This window comes from Thermobia domestica, chromosome 4 (assembly GCF_964235325.1).
Source record: "Thermobia domestica chromosome 4, izTheDome1.hap1.1, whole genome shotgun sequence".
Taxonomy (NCBI): Eukaryota; Metazoa; Arthropoda; class Insecta; order Zygentoma; family Lepismatidae; genus Thermobia; species Thermobia domestica.
The window spans coordinates 243,878,037-243,903,643 of record NC_137457.1 but is presented as its reverse complement, the minus strand read 5'-3'; the positions used below and the strand labels follow the sequence as shown (position 1 = coordinate 243,903,643).

General features: G+C 36.1%; 1 protein-coding gene across 1 annotated transcript in view; it reads left to right on the top strand.

Annotated features, from left to right (window-relative positions):
- The first annotated feature begins 886 nt into the window (after positions 1-886).
- The window catches only part of LOC145683084 (uncharacterized), a 57,417-nt gene continuing 32,696 nt past the window's right edge, over positions 887-25,607 (top strand). Inside the window, exons 1-4 of the mRNA XM_081754443.1 lie at positions 887-947; positions 14,546-14,624; positions 17,439-17,495; positions 24,728-24,772. Of these exons, the coding sequence (XP_081610569.1) occupies positions 906-947; positions 14,546-14,624; positions 17,439-17,495; positions 24,728-24,772 (223 nt within the window). The 5' untranslated portion in view covers positions 887-905. The remainder of the gene's footprint in view (positions 948-14,545; positions 14,625-17,438; positions 17,496-24,727; positions 24,773-25,607) is intronic.

The window sequence follows — 25,607 nt, the reverse complement described above, 5'->3', positions numbered from 1 at the left end:
GCAGAGTGATATTCCTGATGCCAAATACAGACGAAAATCATACTCCAAACATTTTAGAGGTTTTCAACATGTTTTCATTGCAAAAGCAGCTTCTTGCATGCATAAGTTACATGAGCCGCAGTACACATTTCTTTCCCCTGTCTCACCAAAACTGTGGGTTACACGGAAAAAACTAAAAGCAGATCCGAAATCATCGCTGTCAATATTATTAGATTCACGTATTAGAGTTCTTGAGACAAAGAAAAACTTTTCTGTTGGCCAATGTTATTATACATTTGTCATTATTCCAACTTAATGTTAAATTTATTTCTATAGGTAATTATTATTAGAGAAATTAACAATTGTGTATTGTTATATATCAAACTGGATATTATGATCATAAAACTAAGCATCTCTAACAAATTGTTATACATGAATCTTTCTCATTTATAGACGATCATTGAAGAACTTAAGTGAAACTATACATACTTTTCTCTTTCTTTTGAAAGACATAAATTCAGGAAAAATGCAAGAAAAATAAGGAATTAGATGATGGAGAGTATTTCCCATAAAAAATAGTGATTGCTTTTGTAGCAATAAAATGTACTCTTAAAACTTTAATTCGTTCTCATGTGGAAGGAAATTCTTGATCGAAACGAAACTCTAAACTATGTCATATAATTTTACGCTTATTCCTTTTTCTAAAAGAATAGCTGATTAAATAAAATTTAAAATCTTGTCATAGAAAATTAATTTTCTTTAAATCTGTTCGTAATCACGGAAGCTTTCTTCATAACTCCATCGCGTAATAAAAGACAATATGTATTGAGTAAAACCAAACGTCGAAGTGTAGTAGATATAATATCAATAATAATAATAATTTGATAGGTGAGTTTTATTAATAGAACAAGTGAAAAGAAACAAGAATGAGCGTCACAGTGTACTTTTTAATTCTTAGTATATCTCAGGTAAAGCCTTGCCAATATCTGTTGTGTAAACTATAAAAGAACGTTAAAAGCAAATGTTGTGCCTTTTCAATAACTTTCCATTGATAAGTTAATTAAATTCAAGTGCAATTGATTATTTACCTTATTTATTGGAACTCTAAAATTAGGAACATAGTATTATTATTGTTAACTATAAATCATTTTAACACTAATATTTAATAATTACTAAACCACATTAAATGTATATAATTCTATGACAAATTGTGAAAAATAGTAATTAATAGCAATGTGTATAAAATGAACGCAAACAAGCTTTCGCTATTAAAGGTAATTTATGATCATTATTATGTGTAAAGCAATATCTAGCTAGAAATATCATAATCAACTTTAAGTGAAGTGTATCCTTACTTCATATATTAAACTCTTTTGATAAATATTCTGCGATCTGTGTTTGTGACTAGTGATCAATCTAAAAGAAAACGCAGTTAGCTGTTGCTAATCTTACGTTGCATTACTGTAATGACGTACATTTTTAACTATATATATATATATATATATATATATATATATATATATATATATATATATATATATATATATTGAATTAAAACTGGCGCCTAAGGACCACAGAGCACTACTCTACAGGCCAAAATAAAGCGAAAATGTTATATGATTCTATGGTCTCCGGGGTCTACTTCAACCGTTATGGGGAATCAAAACTTCACAATGTGGCAACGTTCCAGATTAACATAGAGCCATTAGCTTTACTCCACGAATACAATAAGCAATTGAATCGATTGCTACACAAATAAGTGACGCTAGTGTTAATCAATATCGACTTTAGATGCCATTTGCAAAGAACCGATATAACTATGTGATAGATTGTTAGATCCAATTTATGGTTCTTTATTTGTGATGTTGTCACATAGTACAATTTGTGTCTTCAGTCGAGATCTCGAAAGGTATACAAATATATATATATATATATATATATATATATATATATATATATATATATATATATCTTTTACTTTTTGACTTGTAGAATAATGTTCTGTGGCCCGTGGTCGCCTTTTTTATATATATAGAGTGATCCAAAAAAAATTTTGCGAATTTAATTGCGCATAGTTGTTAATATTGTCCCTTTCCTACAAATATATTTCACTCCAAAAAATCAACTCAATTGGATAATATTTAGGGGTCGCTCAAGTGACACGAAGTTGTGCCATAGGATGCATATAATGATGTCGTATACGAGACATATTGGAGGTTTAAAAATTGTACTTTTTGCCCTACAAAATGAATTATTTATTATTAGTACCAAACTTGCAAATAGCTATTACCAAAATTACCATTTATTGATTTCAAAATAAGTGAGATACCTCTAAATATGCAGTTGCTGTTCATTTTAAACAAAAAATAATAATGTTATTAACGAAGTTGGTAATTTCTTAAAGTGTTCTTTCGAGTGCCTGAAACACGCTTTCTGTGGTCTTCAACAACCTGAATTAGGCTCTGCATTTCACTTTCTTTCTTTGTGATTGATTCATTGAAATTGGACATAAGGGCCACTGAACGTTCAGCAGCATCGTTGACAACATTAAGTGACTCGATGATTCGTTTCTCCTTTTGAAATTTGTCCGAGTTACTCCAGTGCTCGGGATCACATTGGAACATGAAATTGATGTCAACTCGAAGACTACGTAAAGCGCAAAGAGAGGCTGAATTAATCAAATCATGAAGATTCTTTGTTTCTAAGCCGTGGCAATCTGTGAGTTTTATGCCTCTTGAACTCCAGTTTTCTTCACAAGTCTTAAGACAATTTATAATATTCCGCTTGTCCTCGAAAGATAACTTTTCAAAGAACAGGGAGAGTGAAACTAACTCTGTTGTTCATTGCAGATTTATTCACTATGGCGTATTGTTTGATCTGCTTGAACAGAAGTAAGTCGTTGACGGGGGCATGACATGTCTTGGGACACGAAATCCAGGCTTTCACGTATATGAGACTTGCAAATAAGCACACTTCCCGCAGATTTTTTTTTCCTCTTTGACTGTAAGCTTAAACATTTCGCGGAAAATTTATATCTTGAAGCAGCATATTACCTTTCTCATCCAACGAGCCATATGGTAAGCACCTGGTGACTTGAAACGGTACTTTTTTAGAAATTCACCAAATATCAACAGGCAAAGCTCTATCATTTCTTTATAGTCATCACGGGGAACATAGTTATTATCTTCATTATGTACAAGACAATTTTGTAAAAACATAACAACTTCATTTTTCAGTGTTCGTTCATATGGCATGGAAAGGCGTTCGTATTCCAGCGCCTTAAAATTATAATGCTTAAGGTTTGGTCAAAACTCTTGGAAACGTTGAAACAGTGGAATATTTGGACCTCTAGTATGTTCTCCAAAATTATGGGAGGTGCATAATTAATTAGGTTAAATTTAGCCGTATTTTAGACGATACCAATCATAAATATAACTCTGTTTCTCTTCCAGTCGTGGACTTATATGTCTTATATTTATGCCTAAACTAGAAACGCCATTTCAGGAACGTAGCCAAGGGGGTATGGACCCCCCTTCGAAACCAAAACATGGAAAAATTAACGAAGGATTAAACGAAAGGAAACGAGAAAAAGAAGAATCAGCGTTAAAAATAAAAAGCTACAGCAAGTGTTGGGTTACTCTTTCTTATGAGCAGCTTTGTGTGGAAGAAACGGGGGGTGTAAGTTAAAAACGAATATTGTTGTAACGGAGTTGTTTCATGTCACGGATTCCTGGTCACTTTACATGTTGTTTTCTGTATGAAATTCACGATCATTGCACAAAACCACGAAAAGGTTCATCACCGCTTAAATGCGAATACGTTCAATATTTCAAATAACAGGTATGGAGCATAATTGAAGGCTTTGAGCGACCTCTAAATATTTTTTTACGATGAAATTTTTCATTCAGTATATTTAGACCACATGGATCAAAATTGGCAACTATACGCTTAGATCAGAGATATTTTCTTTCTTCTTTACCATTCTATGCTGGACCACCCTAATATATATATATATATATATATATATAATTATTGGTTCTTTAAACTTTTGGAACATTAATATTCCATGAATCCATTTGTAAATCGAAGTTTATTCTTGATATTACATAAAGTGCTAGGCTTCCAAGATGTCGATGGTAATTATAGAATTGTACTATACAGAGAGTTGGTATCATATAGAACAATGTTAGTGTAATTTTATTTTATTTATTTAGTGGTTACTCTAATCGAGTACTTTGATGTATGAACTACGTATGAAATCAGTGAATCTAATATGTTTCATCATGCCGTACATTTCGATGTATGAATATCCATGTCTTCCTTGATATGTCATCGTGTAAGCAGTTATCAGTTGACAGGCTTCTTGCACACTTTCGCGCAATTGCCCATCTGTCTCATACCGACGATGAGAGGTATACGACTCTATTATTTCTTACAATCATTTGACCGGTGTCCTAAAGTATAGTTACAGTCAGATTAATGGTTGTCGCTAGCTAAGGTATAGTTACAGTCAAATTAGTAGTTGTCGCTAGCTAAGGTATAGTTACAGTCAGATTAATAGTTGTCGCTAACTAATGTATAGTTACAGTCAGATTAATAGTTGTCGCTAACTAAGGTATAGTTACAGTCAGATTAATAGTTGTCACTAGCTAAGGTATAGTTACAGTCAGATTAATAGTTGTCGCTAACTAAGGTATAGTTACAGTCAGATTAATAGTTATCGGTAACTAAGGTATAGTTACAGTCAGATTAATAGTTGTCGCTAGCTAAGATATAGTTACAGTCAGATTAATAGTTGTCGCTAGCTAAGGTATACTTACAGTCAGATTAATAGTTGTCGCTAACTAAGGTATAGTTACAGTCAGATTAATAGTTATCGGTAACTAAGGTATAGTTACAGTCAGATTAATAGTTGTCGCTAGCTAAGGTATAGTTACAGTCAGATTAATAGTTGTCGCTAACTAAGGTATAGTTATAGTCAGATTAATAGTTGTCGCTAGCTAAGGTATAGTTACAGTCAGATTAATAGTTATCGGTAACTAAGGTATAGTTACAGTCAGATTAATAGTTGTCGCTAGCTAAGGTATAGTTACAGTCAGATTAATAGTTATCGGTAACTAAGGTATAGTTACAGTCAGATTAATAGTTGTCGCTAGCTAAGGTATAGCTACAGTCAGATTAATAGTTGTCGCTAACTAAGGTATAGTTATAGTCAGATTAATAGTTGTCGCTAGCTAAGGTATAGTTACAGTCAGATTAATAGTTGTCGCTAGCTAAGGTATAGTTACAGTCGGATTAATAGTTATCGCTAGCTGTGGTACCTTCTAGCCAACGCCAAGAAATGTCACTAGTCTGCAAGAAGTTTAGAGACGATCCAAATACTTGGAGAGGAAAAATGATCCGCTACAAAAATACGGAACAAAAATAAACGAATAAAATTGTCATTAGTTTCAATAGCGGTTTTGATGGTTTAGTTTTATTCTGTAATTCATAAATAATTTATAAATTCAGATCAATTGCTTCTTCACGTCAAAATTTATATCAATACTACAGATTTCTTCCGAAAAAAAAAGAATATGGAAATGATATACCCATATTATTTTATTTTGCACATATGAAAAAGAATATCAACTTTCAGAATTTAATACAAAATTATTGTTTGTTACTGACATTCACACTGCAAGGCAATCTTGAATGTCTGATTCAATGAAATTTGTAATATCGGCAGTTTTATTTGACAGAAAGTGAATAGGAAACTGAAATCATATTCTCCATGAGCACATTTTGTGATCAGTAAACCGTTTCATACTTATTTATTTATTTATTACAGCCTTTTTATTATTATTATCGCTTTTAAACCGTGAAACTATATAGGTTGGGTACTTACTCTTTAACGTGGAATATTAACTTATGTACAGTCATGTCCAAAATTATTGTCGCATGTCTATAAATATGTTGTTGCAGGAATATGATTTGACAATGAATTCGCCCCGTATTTCTTATATCGTTAGTATGTGTATAATCGGCAAAGACATGTATGTGGAAAATTTCATGTCAAAAGAGCAGTAAATTAAAACAATAAAACGAAAATAAAACTTTCTGTCCATTTAGCAACATTTTGTTTTACTCACTCTAATTTTCGTATTTATAATTCTTTTCCTATGAAATTTACCACAAATATACATTTCCCGATTATACATATAGTATCAGTAATAAATGTACCCTGCAAAATCATTATCAAATTATATTCTTACAAGAAGACAGTTGTAGATATGCGACAATCATTTTGAACATGAGTGTACATCTCCATCAACAACAGAATTTCAGTACCCTGCGTAAAAGATCAATCTCCTATATTTTGCCATTTGCTCATTTTTTGCAAGATTAAACTTTAATGTTATTATTCAGTTCAAAATTTCTTGTCGTCCCAAACTCTGTCGAGGAATTTGAAGCTTAAAATATATAAAACGATAATCATGCCTCTTGTTCTGTACGGTTGCGAAACATGGGCGCTTACTCGGAATGAAGAATATAGATTGAAAGTATTTGAGAACAAGATCCTGAGACGAATATTCGGACCAAAGAGAAACGGGAACGGAGAAAACTTCATAATGGGAAAACTACATAATTTATACGGTTTACTAAACATTGTTAGGGTCACCAAAGGTAGGAGGCTCAGGTGGGTAGGTCATGTACCCAGAATGGAAGAAAGTAGGAACGCTTTCAAAATCTTAACTGGAAGACCAACCGGAAAACGACCCTTAAGAAAACCTAGGCGATGGGAGGACAAAATTAAGATGGAACTCACAGAAATAGAAATACAAAGTAGAAACTGGATCCAATTGGCTAAGGGTAGAAGTCAGTAGAGAACTTTTGTGAACGCGGCATTGAACCTCCGGGTTTCATAGGCCATAGAGTTAGTTAGTTATACTTTAAGGAGAAAGAATAATTTAGATTATTTGAACTAAACTTTATTTTCAGGTACAACGATCCATTTTTTCAATAATCAAACAGTATAATAGTTTGTGTCGTTACTCCTGGAATTTATATTGTTGTGGGATGTCCCTTGAGTTCTCTGCCATTTTGTTCTAGAACCTAGGAACAAAGTAGACTGTCCTTTATTGTAAACATGCCATTCTTTTTCTAAGCTTTCACTACTGATTCAGTTTGCAATTATACTTTATTCTTCCGAGATAACGAATTGCACGTTAATTAATTGTTCAACATTGCTGATAAGTTGGATATTTTCCTTTCTCTTTTTTGATAATTGTAGTTTCTAAGTATCCTTTCTTCTCATAAAAATCACGAATACGAGTGATAGTACACCTAAAAATAGCATTTCTCCCACCTTCATTCAAGTATACACTGACAATATTCATTAACACATACGAAGAAAGTACACTATTAGTTTATTTTACTAGTAAATTTTTACTGGTAAATTTTTATCAGAAATATCCTATATTAAAAGTCCAAATTGTATCATAATGAAAAGTTACAAATGTTCAAATGGAAAATTGGATGTTCATTATAGATGTAGCAGACCTTCTATGTTTCAAATTTCAACGTGAATAAATCACATTGAATTATAAGATGGAGACAAATTTGTGTCGAACTAGTATAAATAAAATATTGTTTCCAAATAACCAAAGAGGTTGCCATTTTCTAGTCTTTTCCGAAGATTTATCTGTTCGGAACATCCAGCATCACTTTCATCTCTTGCAAATATAACGGTGTAATTTGCATGGATAGAATGAACACGCTAGAGCTCAAACGGATCATAGTGTCAGTCGGATGATGTGGGTTAGCTTATGGACCACCACTGGGTCGAGGATTCAAACCCGAAGTGACCCGATAATTCGACTGAGACTCGGTAACCCAGATGATAGAAAAGATATTTTGCTTATTCCGTTGCGTTTTAACAGCATTTCTTTCAGAGGTGATCAGGACCTGAGATGTTATCCTCAAAGCACTAAAGTTGCCAGTTAATTACATTCTCCAGACCAGGTCTATCGGTCTCTTGCTCCGTTTTTACTTTGGAACACGCAGGAGAAGTGAAAGATGCAACGACAGGATAGGGAAACGTCAAAAAGGAGAGAGAGAGAGAGACGAATTAAAATATCAAACATACTTATCATTACTCATCCTGCCTCCCAGCAAAAAAGAAGAAGAGTGTCAAGGTCAGTTACGAAGAAAAAGGAGCTGAATGCTTCTCTGTCTGCCTCTCAAGGAATGAAACAGCGAATATCACGTGACACGCGTTCGAAAGAATTGGCTATTTCTGATTCCGAGTTGTAGTGAGTGAAAAACTATCTCTTTCAACTTACGACATCGTAGTTTTGCGTGAGACTCGTGGTCTCCTGTTATGGCTTGCTTTGGTATTTTGTTTATTTTCCTTGATTGTTCTAAATTAGTGGGTAAGTTTTTTGTTATATATTTGGTTTCTTTCTACAACGGCGTACCTCCGGGTTCTTTTAGTAAGTACTTTTTTGTATATTTTTTTCTTTTTGAATGTGAGTATGCCAATGATAAACTCTGTCACCCTTCTTACGCTAAATATTAATCGGATTAGTTCAGCGCAAAATATAGCACTACTCAAGCAATATATAGAGGGGCTTAGCCCAGATGTATGTTGTTTAACAGAACTGACTTTCCATTCATTTGAATTTCTTACTGCTTATCATGCCATTCTTAATTATGAATCTTCTACTGGTGTTGCTATTTTAGTGAGGAAAGGCTTAACCTACGATAGAATAATGTTGTTACCTGATGGTAGCGCTGCTACATTCAAGATATGTGCTTCATCTGTTTATATGCTTACTCTGGATATCTCAAGATACGAGAAAGGGAAGAGTTTTTTGCCACAATTATTCCGTCTTTGATTCCTCCTGGCGTTCAACACTGTATTGTGGTGGGGAATTTTAATGCGGTGATTGATCCTCGTGACTCTCTCACCCCTTCCCCTCCGTGTCACCCCTTAGTTGAGCTGGTGCGCGCTCTCGAGTTACATGATGCGCTGATCACCTCTAATTCTAAGCACGCAATGACATTTACCTATTCTACCACTCACAGTCGCCTCGACAGGGCATACGTAACGGACCCTTTATGTAAAGCAGTGCTACACGTTTTAACTATACCCGTCCCGCTGTCTAATCATGCAGCGGTAGAAGTAGTTTCTTTAAGTTACCGTTTTCTCTTCCTGCCGCACGTGGCCCTTCCTTTTGGAAGATCAACAATGAAGTGATGTCAAGCAAGTCAAGCGTTTACTTCGCGTTATGAGTACTGGTGTAAAATGCAACAATATTATCCAACGGTAGGAGCATGGTGGAGTCAATATTGCAAACCCAAAATACGTAGCTATTTTCAATGGTGTGGCAAACTTGCACGTCAACAGGATCGTCAGTTATATGATTTTTTTCTACCAGGCGCTCTGTGACCTTTGGCGGCACTACCGTCCCTTGTCAATCAGGCCAGTATCAATGATCTTAGACGCCGGATGCGACAGATAGATTCTCATGCCTCTCTTCAAGCATATTTTTCATAGGACTTATATCATTGTTTTCCGGAGGAAACATCCTCCTTGTATCATGTCGATCTTTTGTTGCGTCAACGGCGTGCCACTTTCATCGAGTCCATCGCCATGGCGGATGGCAATATCACGACTGATTCGCTCAACATGTTACAGGAATTTACTCGGTACTATACCGAGTTTGCGAGCGCGCAGACAATGGATTACGCTTCAGCACCTGAATTTTTGTCAGCTATCCCTCACAAGCTGTCAGAGAGTGATGGTCATGATGCATCCTATCACAGAGGAAGAGATCTCTTCTGTTCTCCGGCGTTCCAAAGGCCGCAGTTCCCCAGGGGTCGACGGTTTGATTTTTTCCTTTTATAAGCGTTATTGGCCTTTTCTCCGCGAGACTCTTGTTTCGCACTTTAACTCGTGGCGCCCGGGTGACAGTTTTGCTCACAATACAGCTATAGTGGTGCTTCTCTCGAAATCGCCTACTGCACGTGAGGTTTCCGATTACCGGCCAATTTCCTTATTACCAGTCGACCTGAAATACGTAGCTTTTTTCAATTATTTACGAAGGTTCTAACAGCTAGAGGTCGTCCTATTATTCAACGATTAATTAGTCCGTTCCAGGCGGCGCTACACCAGACTCATAACATTCAATACACTCTTCGTTCTCTCCGGGATCTTTTTGCATATTTTCACTTTCGTCAGGTTCCTGCAGGAGCCCTCGCAGTTGATTTGGCCAAAGCTTACAATAGCGTTGATCATAACTTTCTCCGCTTAAGGATTGACGCCTAGGGCTTTCCTTCAGCTTTCTGCCAGGTAATAGTGAATCTGTATGCTACGGCGAATTTCCATCTTCAAATTAATGGCCATTTATCCTCACTCATTTCGTTACAGCGTGGCTTGCGTCAAGGATGTTGTTTCAGCACTGTATTGTTTGCTTTAGTTTTAGACCCGCTTCTTTACCGTTTGGCCACCTTATCCCCCTCGGGACCCTCACTTTTTGGCTGCCAAAATATTTTCGGTTTCGCTGTTGATTTAACCATTACTGGAGTGATATCTGCGTACCTGCAGGGCCTTTTTCCTGTTCTTCAACGCTATTCCTGTTGCGCTGGTCTTCATTATAATGACCGGAAAACTCATGTGTTACAATTTAATGATTTTCAGTTACCTGTGAACACTCTTGGTTCCCCAAATTTACCGCATGTCTCTTCCTTAACTATATTAGGCATACCCTTCACGTCACACCCTACTCCCCACTATAATGAGATTTCGGCACCCCTATTAACACAAGTACGCCGTTTGTTTTATTCCCAGCGGTTTCGTCGACTTCATTTACTCCATCGTATCCACTTTATCAATATTTATGTCGCACCCAAGCTGTGGTACCGAGAGCGAGTTTTTCCCTTACCGGAGATATACGCCAAACGATTTGAATCTCTTTTCCTTTGGCATATCTGGCGCGGATTTTATTTCCATCTTCCACGTACTGCACTTTATCTGCCACGTTCTATGGGCGGGTTAGGCTTGGTCAACATTCACTTAAAATGTCAAACTTTGTTCATGCCAGACTCCAAATCCGCGCTCTCTTCAATTGGTTCTTTCACTAATCACTGGTTTAGTTGTTTCTGGCCGGATTATGAACATCCAATGAATTCACCCCTCATTCACTTCCCTGCCCAGTGTTCGGCGTATGTCCGGACTTTCATCCGCTATTGGACGTATTCCGGGGTGATCCTCAACCCGAGGACACACAATACACGTTCGTTATATTGTGCTCTTGCCATGTTAACATATCCTCAAACGAAACTGTGCGTCGTCCAGCTTTTTCCACACGTCGGTTGGCAGCAACTGTGGGCCAATCTCTCGAACTCCGTAATACCTTCGTACATGCAAGTCCTTTGGTTTCAGGTCGTACAGCAGCTTACCCCTACATGCGTGCGTTTGTTCGAGATTCAACGCGTCCCTGATGCGTTGTGTGATACATGCAACCAAGAGGACACTCTGGCTCATCGCTATACCCAATGTGCTGGAGCCCCTCCTATTTGGCACGCTTTTCAGGAATTGGTGGGACTTATCACTCTTCGTCCGCGCTCTCAGTTTACGGTGGAGCATATGTTATTCCCTAATTTTCGTTTTTTTTTTCACTAAACATCGGGCCGTGGTCTTTCTGGCAGCCAGTACTCTTGCTTATTTCCAGGGCTATGTGCCCTTGTTGGATGCATGCACTTATTTTGATTTTTTAAGACGTACACGTCGCAAGCTTTATCCTCCAGACCGCGATCAGCACTATTTCAGCCGGTTTTTAGAAGTTGTTTTGCAATAAACTTTTCGCTGTCTCTCTTTTTTAAGTTATTGTTCTTATTCTGTATTTTCTTTTAATTATTGTTCTTATTTCTGTTTCTTATGTTTTTAAGCTGAGTACTCACATTCAAGTTGTTTAAATACTTTTCTGTTGTATCAAGAATAGTTGAGTAAAGTTCTGTATTTGAAGTTAGTAACAATAAAACTGATAGTGTAGCGGTAACGTAATGGAGTTACGACTAATACGGCTGACCCGCATAGGTTCAAGTCCTGTTCACGCCAAAGTTGCATTTTTTACAAAGTGATAGTGAAGATTCGATTTCTCACATTCCAAATGCAATGCTTAAGAATGTGGAAGCAAACACCTTTATCATGATAGAAACGATTTACGAATGTTGGTTGAGAAAGGGCAAGGGACTTGCCCAAACATTCGAAATACTTCATTGATCTGCAGTAAACACTTCTCGTGTTATCGTTCTCAGAAAGAAATATTACAGCATTTGTTGGACAAAGTTTTGGCAAAGCAATCGGTAGTGTAGTGGTAAAGTACCAGACTTCCAAGCGGAAAATCTGCGTTCGTTTCTCCGTCAGGTATTATAACTTTTTCGCATAAAATAATGGCTGCAAACAGAGATTTATCTTCTGTCGGAGAACTTACAAAGCATCACTGGCGAGAATTCGAATAAATAGTGTGAGCGTTTTTCATCATACACGGTAATGATAAGTATATTTCATATTTATATTCATCTCTCTCTCTCTCTCTCTCTCTCTGCCTCATTTCTGAACCTCTGTGGAATAGATATCCATTGGTTTCAATTTTTCATTGCGTGTGTTTCAGTTTCTCCCTAAATTAACTTACGAATCTTGATTCGTCTCGGTTTTGTTATTTCATTTTATCGATACTAATACATGTGTAGTTTGAAATTAGAATTGCGTTCATGTTGTTAGCTAATTTTAGTATGGGAGAGAAGAAAGGAGGAGAGAGAGGTGGTCTCTTTACCAGACACGATTATGGGATAAGAAGGTGTATATTGGGTGGCCTAGCTGCATGGCGTTAGCTGTCGCAATTTTTTATGCGGAGTGTACAAACCCTCAGTACTGTTATAATCTTCATGGAGATGGGCTAATTCAAGCTAACTACATTTACCATATACAATACTGTTTATAAATGTTCTGAATTATAAAACTATCCCTCTGTAAAGAGAAAAGTATGATCCTTTTTTCTAACTATATTCATAAAATCTCTCAATACATAAACTTCATAACAATCTTACTCTCTGGACGTCTATCTTGGTCACTTAATTCGCTAAAAATGTTAATTACTTCTTAACTCATACACTTTACAAAATCTTACCGTACGGTCATCAGCAACAATGAATAAAAACTCATGAGAAACTTATATCCTTAAGAGGAAATATATATTTTCTGGTTTTAAAATACGAGGCGTATCCGTAAAGTAAGATTATAATTCATGTAAATGGACAAGTAATATATTTGTGATAAATTTGACTACACTGGCTTTCACTGTCAGCCTTTCGTTTCCCTCTCGCGATGTTTATGTTTATTGTAGCTACGTGGTATCTAGTTTGAGTAACACGTCTCTACAGTCCTGCACGATTTTCGAATCCCGCCAAATGTGAACTACTCTACATCATACGTGTTCTTTAAGCATATGATAAGCGCCAAGCGGATATTCACAAAGCACTTGCTTCCGTTAATGGAAACACCTTGCTTGACAACACTTCCACGACCAAAGAGATAACAAGTACGAAATTGAAGTGTTGTTCTAGCAGCAGGTACTAGAATTCTATGACTGTTAGATATCGAATCTAATGACTGGACTGAACAAATGTTGGACAATGACGGTAGTTACGTCAAAAGTGTCCTATTTATTAATAACTACGTTGCAGTAGGCATTTTGTCAAATACTCATTTCTTCAGTGGAAACTAGTCCTTATTATTTAGTTTCCTGAGTATCCTTGTAAAACCTTTTCCTCGTTTCATGATACTTTTATACAAGGCCATTTCATTGGAGTTTCATTGAATCCTTAGAAATTCTACACGAGAATTGAAGAATAGAGAAATCTGTCAAATCCTTTTTCCCACTCACGTGCCATTATAGGCGGCCAAAAATATTAAAAATGAATTTTAGAAGCCCATAGCTTCATTACTATATGACCTAGCATAGTCAGTTCAAGACCTCGCTTAGGAACTAATATGTACGCTATCTCAAAATTCATCTTTCAGAATCCTAAGGTACTCACGCAACAATTTTTATAGAGACAGTTTTGCTAGCGGCATATAATTTAAAGTACTCACCAACTACTTCTATAAAATTTATTGCAAAACTACCGCAAGATTCTGAAACATTGATATTCGGATAGGTCACATATTAGTTCATAAGTGAAATCTTAACCCGACTACGGTAGATCCCATAGTATTGGAGCTATGAACCTTTAGTTTTTGTTTGTTTGTTTGTTTGTTTGTTTGTTTGTTTGTTTGTTTTTTCGAAACCCTATAATTCCGGAAGAAAGCTTTTGTCCACTCAGATTGGTCTATACTTTTTGTCCTATCTTGGTGTCAGGAATCACCTCCCAAACGTTGTCGATGTTGTTTTGAAACACCCTGTATATGTATTACTACACTGTTTAAGTCTCTTAGTTAATAACTTTTCATTCTACTGTACTGTTTTTAAATTGTTATATGTTGAAAATTATTTTTAAGTTTCTTTCATTAATTTTCCAGTTCCATTCACTGAGAGCGGTGCCAGTACCCCAATATCAGTATGAATACTATGATGACGCTGAAGGAAGGGAAGAGGATGGTAAGTGTACTTAGGCCTTAGAAATCTATGGATCTATTAATATGTATACAGCGTACAAGTACAAACAGCTATTTTTGGTACTATCTTTATAAATGACTTATGGTGAAACTCATTTCCTTCTGCTTATTGTTCTTCAATTCTAAGATTCTTTTTATGATTGTGTTTTATAAGAAAGGGGTTACGTTCAATGTTTAATATATACGTACGAGGATTGATCCACAAATAAGATTATCATCAATTTTACAGATAGACAATGTTGTATATGCTCATAGCAATGTATTTCCTACACATCTTTGTGCACGGTGCTCCAACTTCTGTATCCTAATGTCGTAGAACTTCGCCGTCAACCCGTTAAGGAAGCGCTTCAGCTCATCAAAGTTCTTTCCACTGTACCATAAAAACTCCCAGGAATCCGAGCAACAAGTTCATGGACGGTGATTCCCCTATTCTGAAACATTTCGCGTTGGATCATCTCGACAATCGCCTCCGAAACTGACGGTCTTTCACTCCGTTCTTCATCGTGAACATCCTTCCGACCGGCACTAAACTCCTTCACCACTTTCCGACATGTTGAACGGACATACACTTGCTGCCATACACCTCTGTCGACTAAAGATGAATATCCACGGGTGGAGTCCCTTTGGCGTGCAAAAAGCGAATTACGAAACGAATCTCGCACTTGGCGGGAGCAACAATGGGCACCTCCATCTCGGACGGCTGCTGAGCCAAGACTGAACGGCGCAGGAAAGCACGGCCGGGCAGAATCGAGAGTGGGGGAACAGCCGCACACAGCGGTGTTGCTGGATTTTTCCTTGCACCTTCCCGTGCGGCTGGAGCTTTTTTTAAACCTTATTTCTGGATCAAGCATCGTATATTTTCATCTAATACAAAATTCATATCAGATTGCAAGTGATTAATCATTGGTAGTAATAGTAATGACACTCGCACTATGTAATGACACTACACACTGTAACAAAATACTTCTTAGATACTACTAATTTAAGAATATGTTTGCTGCCCAGAACCAATTTTACCCATTTAGTTATGGCTTCACTGCATAGATTTGCCTCATTGCTCAATGAAAAAGGAACTTTAGTTTAGAAGAAATCAAAGAATATGATACATTTTCTGGTGTATATTGGAGAAATTTGTAGAGCTCGATAACTAGATGCTGCAATAACTCTGACATCATTACGTAACAAACTGTGATGGAACAGCTCGCAAGATTTGGGACTCGTAACCTGGAAGACACGAGCAAACAGGTAAACAATCAGTACCATTATCCCTAACAGACCCGTAATCTGGATAGATCTGGACGAAGAGAACGAAGCATCATTATATACGTAGAGAGTACGTATGATACTACTAATACAACTAACATTAATATGTAGTAACAAACACCACTCTCTCTTCTTCTTCTTTTTCTTTTCCTCAGTACATCGTTAATTTAATTTCTTACATGCATGCATCTGTGTTGCAAAGCATTTCACAGAGAGATAACTACATAATCTATCAAAGTACAAATGAGTGAGAACCACAGAAGTGTATATATATTGTTATACACAGGGTGTCCCAAAAGTAATGATGAAAAATGAAAGTACAGATTCCTGGCACCGAAAAAGAGACAAAAAGTGTATATGACATATAGTCTAGAAGTGGACAGGGGGCGGAGCTACACAGCTACGAAAGTGGGGGAAGGAACTTCACACCTGACTACCGGAATAATCAACGGAGCTAGGAAAGGAGTTCAGAAAGACATAAATATCATATCGAATTGACCTGTTAAACGCATGCTACGTAACTGCACCAGAGATTCTGAATACGTCATGTAGGGGTTCACCGAATGTCTGTACAGCAGGCGTAATGAAATGGTTTGTGAATCCCTACTTGACGTGTGGAAAAGTTCTGGTGCAGTTATGTAACAAGTCAAGCCGATATGATATTACTGTCTTTCTGAACCCCTTTTCTAGCTTTTCTCATTATTCCGATAGGCAGGTGTGAAGTTCCTTACCCCCACTTTCGGAGCGGTCTAACTCCACCCCTGTCCACTTCCGGACTATATATCATGTACACTTTTTGTCTTATTTGGTGTCAGGAATCTGCGATTTCAATTTTCACCATTACTTTTGGAACACTCTGTATATTGTTATAGATATATATCATGTTGTGTACATGTTTTTCTTATGAGAGATCATCAGAATTCAATCGAGCGAACCTGTAAAACTTATCTTGTAGAATATGAGACATACGTCTGAGTCCAAACAGTATTATGTTAGATCCTTTTTATGGTCTGTGTTCAAAACTACTACAGTTTTTTTTAATATTGAAAGAGACTAAATATGAATTATATTTGAAATAGTCAAGACATGATACGTTGATTCAGAAATGTCACATCTGGAGTCAAAAATTGATTATCCGAGTTCGTATAGTGGTAATCATAAACTGACTCTGTAGTTCTACAATAATGCTATAGTATCTCAGCTTCCGGATCATCGAGTCTATCTGCGTCGCGGGAATCTGCCTAGGTCACCGGATTGCTTCACGTTTATTATCTAGATAATAAACATTTGATCAAACACACATTTTCTTAATGAATACTACCCTTCGTAAGCTTACTTATTACGTCCACGTATACTTCACATATTATTGGAGCTTGCCGGATGAATTTAGTACTTGTGTGGAGGTTTGTCACTATTGCCATTAAATATTACTTGCTCTCAACTTTTGGTTTCAATACCTAGGTATAAAGATGTTCACATAAATAAGTATCGAATATTTCTATTGTTAATTGTAATTTTCCTGATTATATGGCAGAATTATCAACAACAGAAAACACGATATCGGACGAAGGATTGAGCTCAACACATGAAGGTATGTTTGGCAGAATTTGAAGTAAATAAATAAAGGGAGTATTATTTTGGTCATGAAACATCCGATATGTTTGCTTTTATTTTGTTCTAGAGCTTTACTTTCTATATTTAAGTTCCTTCTTGTCGTTTCCTGAAAGATTTTCAGGCTGGTTTAAAGGGACAAGCTTTGTCGATAGATGTCGCTACAGTCTTCGTATATCTCTCATGTATTTTTTACCTTTTACGAAAATTTACAATTTCTCTTACAAATTTCAACCTAGAGACTTCAAAGGTTTAGAGAAGGAACTTCATAACCTATCGAAGGTAACAATGCGTGCTGATTTTTTATTTAGAATTTTCTTCATTGATGAAATGACTTGGTTGTTGAAATGGATGTCCAAACGATTAACAATGTAACTGTTTCAACAATGAAGAAAATTCTAAATAAAAAATCGGCACGGATTGATGCCTTCGATAGGTTATGAGGTTCCTTCTCTAAAAATTTAAAGTCTCTATGTTGAAATTTGTAAGAGAAATTGTAAATTTTCGTAAAAGGTAAAAAAAACGTGAGAGAGATACGAAGACTGTAGTAACATATATTGGTCAAACTTGTCCCTTTTCACCAACCTTCATTTTCGCATGTTTTAATTCATCTTCATGTACTACCCACTTCATTTAATTATTAATCAAAGTTAAATGAAGACGGTTAAAATAACTATATCCAGCAGTAAGTTACATGGTTAAATAAAGTTTCTACTTCTATCCATAAAATGAAATACAGGGTGAGTCAAAAGTCCTTGGATACCTGCATAAGTTTGAAAATCGGCGGGAAAATAAAAAGTGATAATGGGAGCAGAGGTTTGATGATGAGTCGCAACTTTTGGAGTGTATGTCATTCATGGCCACCATCTTGAAATTCGCCATTATGGATTCAAGTCATTTTTTTAATGGGAAGGGTTGTGTATGACACATCAAATAACACTAGCTTGAGCTCAGGAATTTAGTGGTGTAATTTATTTTTTTTCTATCTTGTACAGTTTAGAAGTTATTAATGTTCAAATGTGGGAAATTACCTTGCAACTGACCCAGTTCTCTCTTTGTTTCAGGTGATCTAAAATGGGTCTGACACGTGAACAAAAGATCGAAATCATCCTTATATCAGGGGAACGCAGCTACGGAACAATAGCAGCTGACTACAACAGACGGCACCCAGAGAGAGAACCGGTATCGCACAGCATGGTGGCTCACGTGATTACCAAATTCCGGGAAACGGGCTCTGTTCAAGATAGGACCCTACTGGGCGACCAAAGACTGCCACAAATGAGGAAACTGCACGGCGGTTGTTGCGTCGTTTGTGAAAAGTCCTAAACGAAGTACCCGTCGTGTGTCCCTAGCATGAGCAATAAACCAATCCTCCGCATGTGGGCTACTGAACAAAACGAACTGGATCCTGCGTTTGCCAAGAGCATACTGTTCAGCAAAGAGGCGTATTTCACTTTGAACGGGGAGGTTAATCGACATAATTGTCGATACTGGTGTGATGCAAATCCGAACTGGGTTGACCCGGGTCGAGAACATAGTCCAGCGAAGGTGATGGTGTGGTGTATGGGACACTCGCATCATTGGGCCATTTTTCATTTACAACACCTTAACTGCACCACAGTATCTGATGCTGCTGTAGGACCTTGTGTTCACTGCCACACAGAACGCTGACGGCATTTTCCCATCTTATTTTCAGCATGATGTAGTCCCTGCACACTATGGACTTAGTTTCCGTGAATGGTTGGATGAACAACTGCTAGGGAAGTGGATTGGTCGCCGTGATCCCGTGGAGTGGCCGCCCAGATCTTCTGACTTAACGCCCATTGATTTTTATCTATGGGGACATCTTAAGCAGATAGTGTATGCTGAGACAATCCGTGATTTGAGACAACTGGAGGAACGCATCCAACAAGCCTGTGACCAAATTTCAGGAGACATTCTCCTCCGTGTGCAGTCAGAATGGTTGCGGCGACTACAGTTGTGAATTGCACGGGATGGACAACACGTAGAACATGTGTTGTAGCATTCAGTGCCAAGGTAATTTCCCACCTTTCAACATTAATACCTGTACAAGATAGAGAAAAACAAATTACACCACTAAATTCCTGAGCTCAAGCTAGTGTTATTTGATGTGTCATATACTCCCTTCCCATTTTAAAAAATGACTTGAATCAAAAATGGCGGATTTCAAGATGGCGGCCATGAATGACATACACTTCAAAAGTTGTGACCCCTCATCAAATCTCTGTTCCCATCATCACATTTTACTTTTCCCGTTGATTTTCAAACTTATGCAGGTGTCCAAGAACTTTTGACTGTATTTGGTTTATTATTCGACTGCTAAAGAAGAAAAATCGATTCAAGGGCACATATAAGAACAACATTATATTATGAAAATATTGCAAAGTAAAACCGGTTGCGTTGAAGAGTGATTAATTTAATCAGTTCCTATTTATCTATATTGATTATTTAAACAATTACTATCCAAGTACTTAATATTTAACATTTTATAAATAATTTATCATCATCATAGGTATAGGCAATCTGCCATTATTGGCAGCTCAGTTACCGCAAATGAGAAGCTTCCATGCTCCACTGTCTTCAGCTAACCTATTCGTCTTCACGTATGACTTTTTTGTTTTAATATCGTCCATCAGTCTTCTTTTACCCTTCCCTCTCTTTCCTGCCGCCATACCTTCTACCACGTCCCTCATAACACAATTCCTTCTTATCCTATTCTAATCACTTTTTCTTCCTCTTGTCAATAATAAGTAAAATTATTCTTTTCTTCCCCACTATCTCGAACATCCCCTCATTCGTTTTCTGCTCGACCTACCTAATTCTCTTCATTCTTCTCCACACCCACAGTTCGAAATCTTCCAGTCATTTTTCATCATTTTTGCGTAACACCCACACCTCTGCCTTATATGGTACAATACTCCACACGAAGCATTTTATGAGTCTTTTTTTTTTTTGTACTCTTTATTCAAGGTCCACAAACTAGACTTTATAATAAGACTTATTTCTGGTATTTAAACTCTTCTATTAGTATTGAAGTTGAAGTGATTTAAGGTATTAGAATATCAGTAGATATGTTTTGTTGTCACCCTTGATGTGCAAAAAGCAATCAACACGACCCATCTGTTCTATTGCGGGGAGTCATATATTATTATATATGTATTTAGAATGCCACATCTGTTCTCTTTTACAATTATTTATAACGAAAAGATCGCACCTGTAAATATTTACTTTAGGTTGTCATTCAAATAATATGATCTAAATGTAATTTCAACATGCCATAATATGTACAGAATGTTTTTTTATTCTTTTCTCCCTCCGACCTATGATAATGTATGCAGGTAAGTTCGTTAAATATTCGAAATATGCATGCTATCTTGCTTCTCTAAGTAATGAAACACCAAGTAGCCTTATTGTGTATTTTGAAATAGTAAAGCACTTTGCAATGTGAATTCCATCGCCATTTCTAGAAAATTTTGCTTCAAGCTTCACGAAAAAATAAAAAAATATATACGAACAGGTCTCGAAAAAAACGATAACTCAATAAAACCGTTTAGACTGAATTTTCCACATGCTTTCCGATATAGAATATGAATGAAAAGCCTTAACATGCTGATATGTTAACCCATTCCCCGACATAATAATAAGCAGGACCATCACCTCCTGTACTGTTGGAGACGTTCTTTTAATTGACAAGTTTACCTTCTTTCTCCTTTGAATTAATTGATTTCGTGAGCATATGTTCTGAATATGTTCATGAGAAATAAGGATTACATTGGTGACTAACATACAGAGGCGGATTTACTACTAACAGTATAGAAACAATAGTGTGTCAATGCGGTCAACTTCCAAAATTGACAAGTGCCGAACTTGTGAAGAAATAAGTAATGAATAGCTTATCGCAAAAAGAAGGTTCCAAGAAAGATACCAAGTTAGAAAAAAGCTCAACTAAGAGAGGGTAAAGAAAATAGGTTTTACAGTACATTGAAGAAACAAGACAAACCCGCGAAAATTCACGTTCCCAATCCATAAGTTTAGATGGTTCATTATGGTGAAGGAGATCTTCTAACTAGGAAAGGTTGTGGGGTGTTATTCTGACATCATATCGATACTATGCTCATTCGACGCCTTTTTACATATGAAACAATTAGGCAATCGGACAAATCCTTGATCGCAAGCATATTCGAATTATGAGCGTTAGAAATTCAAAATTGAATAGATTTTGCAAGTAATCATTTTTTAGATACACGCTTCATTTCTTGTATTGGAGTATTTTCTTGGGTGCTCAATACAACGTTAAGGTCAAAACGTATGTATTTTGCAAGATCAGGACACTTATTGGGGAGGGAGTGAAGGGTAATAACGTATTACAACTTGCAAATTGCCTCTTGTTTGGCACACCGGGTCAATAGGCTAATACAATGTATTAGCCATCCCTATTCAATTGTATTGTCATTCTAATGTCACTTTGCTGTGTGGTCATTTTCAAATTGAACAATAACATTTGTCTCTGAAACGCTTTGCCCCGGAACTAACGCGAACAGGACTCCCAACCCAGCCGGCCTCAGTTTATGCATTATGGAAAAATGAAATATTTCAGTTTAACGTCCCACGTTATGACCTTTAGGCGAAGGGACACGATGACTAATACAAGAGAATGATGATGGAAGAATTGGTGAAATGAGAAAATGGAAAGAAACGGGAGTATCCCGAGAAAACCCTTGGACACGACGGTTTGCATTGTGGAAGATGGTGTTTCAATATCTCATCACTAGCCATTTCAACCGATTTTAATTGTAATTGTTGGAAAATAGTGGCCAAACGTCAGGTAATATTTTACGATATTCGGCTAGAAACAAACAGTTGGCTAGCGATGATGTATGCGAACAGTGGTTTTCTCGAGAACAAATGCCACTTGGTTCACTGCTTTGAGACCACATTCCGGCTAAACATTTTGTTTTAATTTCTCGGTCTATTTTGTCGTTGAATATCTTCATATAATCCCTGAAGTCTGACCAATATTTTCACATAATCCAATTCCAATTCGATATTCCAATTTGCTGAAAACTAAATACATGACTGGTGATAGTGTATTAGAACACAGTATTCCTCGATGCATAAAGCATAGGCCGACAGGGTTCGGAGTACCGCTCAGGTTAGTTCTGTGGCAGGCCTCCCTGGCGCTGCGCGAGCTGTTTGAATCGTCATTTCCGCCCGATTAACTACAAATAAAATACCGATGATGTAAAGTAGAATTCGTATTCACTGTGGTGGATAATTTATTTAGTTTAACTTCATTTTAACAATAACCAATCTTTTTTTTTTTTTTTTCATTTTCCAGTGCAGAATTTTTGCTGATCCGGGCAAAATACATTGGAGACAGAGACTTTTGAGAAAATATTGGTCTCACTCCTAGCTATAAAAGGGAAAGAACAACAGAATATAGATCACCACAAGTTTAATTATGAACAACACGACGTTCTTCACTGAATTTCGGATACATGACAAAGCGTTTCCGAGAAGTCTTATTGTTCAATTTAAAGGTGGCCACACAGCTAATTGATATTTGAATGACAATACAGTTGAATAGGGGTAACAAATATATTTTATTAGCCTATTGATCCAGTATGCCAAATGGGAGGTAATTTGCAAATCTAAAACGCCATTACCCTTCACCCCTCCCCAATAAGTGCCCTTATCTTGCAAAATGCGTACATTTTTATCTTACCATTGTGTTGAGCAGCCAAGAAAACCCCCGGTACTAAAAATGAAGCGTCTATCTCAAGAAATGATTAGACCTACTTCAAACTTTCTGCAAAATATGTTCAGTTTTGAATTTCTAACGCTCATAATTCGAACACCCTTGTGATCGACGATCTCTCCTATTGCCTAGTTGTTTGGTATATAAAAAGGGGTCGAATGAACATAGTATCGACACGAAGTCAGAGTAACACCCAGCGACCTTCCCTGGTAAGTTATCTGAATTATTCGCATTATGGTTCATTCTTTCACTTATGGGTATCATTTGTAGAGAAATAAAGTTTAGTACTTCGTGAAATATGTTATACTTAATTTTATCGAGTGAAGTTCTTTTGCTAATTTTAGTGAAATCATTTTATTGCATATTAATGTTTTTTGTAAGTCTTTTGCCATAAATACTTTCTGTAATAAATAGTTTGATTTTTGCATAAACAATTAAATAATAAGATTGTGTGGTGCACTCTCAGCTGTACATCAAAATACACAATAATTCTAACTGTAGAAAATATTTTCGTTGAAATGACACATTAACAATTTATAATTCTTTTTCTCTCTTTACATATTGGAACGCCTCTCAAAGACGGTATGTGTAAGAATGAACATACATACGTCGACTTCGCTTTAAATGTTAAATAGTGTATGTTTTACAAAGTAGTGTAAGGATGAACAGCTCTCTAATGTTAAGTATGTTATATAGTTACTGCTTTATAGTGATCTGCTGCCAAATCCGGTAGTTTTAAAGTTACTCGTCAGCATATTGAAGGGAAATCTGCATTTGAACAAAAAATATAGTTAACAGGGTTTATTACTATTCGATACTGGACGAAACACTGTCACTATGTAGTTCGTTGTGAGTTTATTTAAAGTTTTTATATCAAATAATAATAATAATAATAATAATAATAATAATAATAATAATAATAATAATAATAATAATAATAATAATAGTAGTAGTAGTAGTAGTAGTAGTAGTAGCAGATAGACCTATAAAAAATTATTTTTAAAACATCTGACATTTTCGAGACCTCCTCAGATAAGGAGGTTGCTAGATTCTTTTTATTTGATGTCAAGTTCTATAGCTTCTATGTCAAGTTCTATGAAATGAACTATAGCTTCCTAGTTTGTTTTTTTTTTAATCTTCTCAATTATGTTTTAGAATCGAAAACTGTAATAAAGTGTAGAGTTAAACTTGAATGCAGAATCCAAACTACATGTATAATAATTAAACTATATTATCCCGCAACTATAATATCCCGCATCGAGCAATCATTTTGTCACGAGGAAGTTGTATTAGTAACTAATAAATAAAAAATACCGTGTATTTAAAAGTTTTGGGAAATTGGCAATCGGTTGCTAATTTTGGTTCAATAGGTATTTCAAGCACAAAAGATATAATTGCATTTATTCAATTTTATTTATTTATTGTGTTTTCAGAAAGTGAAGACATTCTTTGTCTTGAAGATCCTCGAAATATATTAGGTAAGTATTGTGTTAACATAAGGAAATTAATGTAGCATCTTATGGAGTTGAATATCTTGCCTTTAGGTATCAAAGTGTAACTAATACAGATATTTTTTGCTCCTCTTCATTTATAGGTTAATAAAATCTAATAAAATTTTTAGGTTGCAAATTTACACGTAATTGATAATAACATTACTTTTGTTAATGCATTTTGAGGCTGTGGTGGCTCAGTGATTGAACGTTCACTACTGCTGAACGGGGTTCCTAATTCGACCTCAGCTTGAGCAAAGTGGGTTTTCTGATGGAGAAATACTGTGTGTAAGGGTTTTCTAGGGCTCTCTCTTTTACTCTCGCTTTCTTGATTCCATCATTTCACTCATTGTCACCGTTAGCGTCTTCTTTAGTCTCAGCTCATAATCGTTGAACGCTTTACTATAAATTTCATTTCATTAAGGGGATAGACTGCTAATTATTTTTCAAAAGCTAACAATTTTTCTTTTGCCCATTTTTCCTTAAGTAAAAAGAGAAAATGAAATGTAATTTACCACAGTAATAGATAATGTTATTCTACACCCGAAAATACAAATCGGAAGAATAATCAGTGTTGCCATCCGTAGAAATTGCAGTGTGACCAAAATTTGAATTACCCAAAAATATAGGTTAAGGCAGCGACTAGCCAAATGAACTCAACAGTAATTGATGACCTATCATGTTATCTATGTTCCTTGTTAACTACTTTTTAAATAATATTTGTATTTACTTTGTAATAACTTATTTATTTTTAATAAACTTTTATAAGTTATTACAAAATAAATACAAATATTATTTAAAAAGTAGTTAACAAGGAACACAG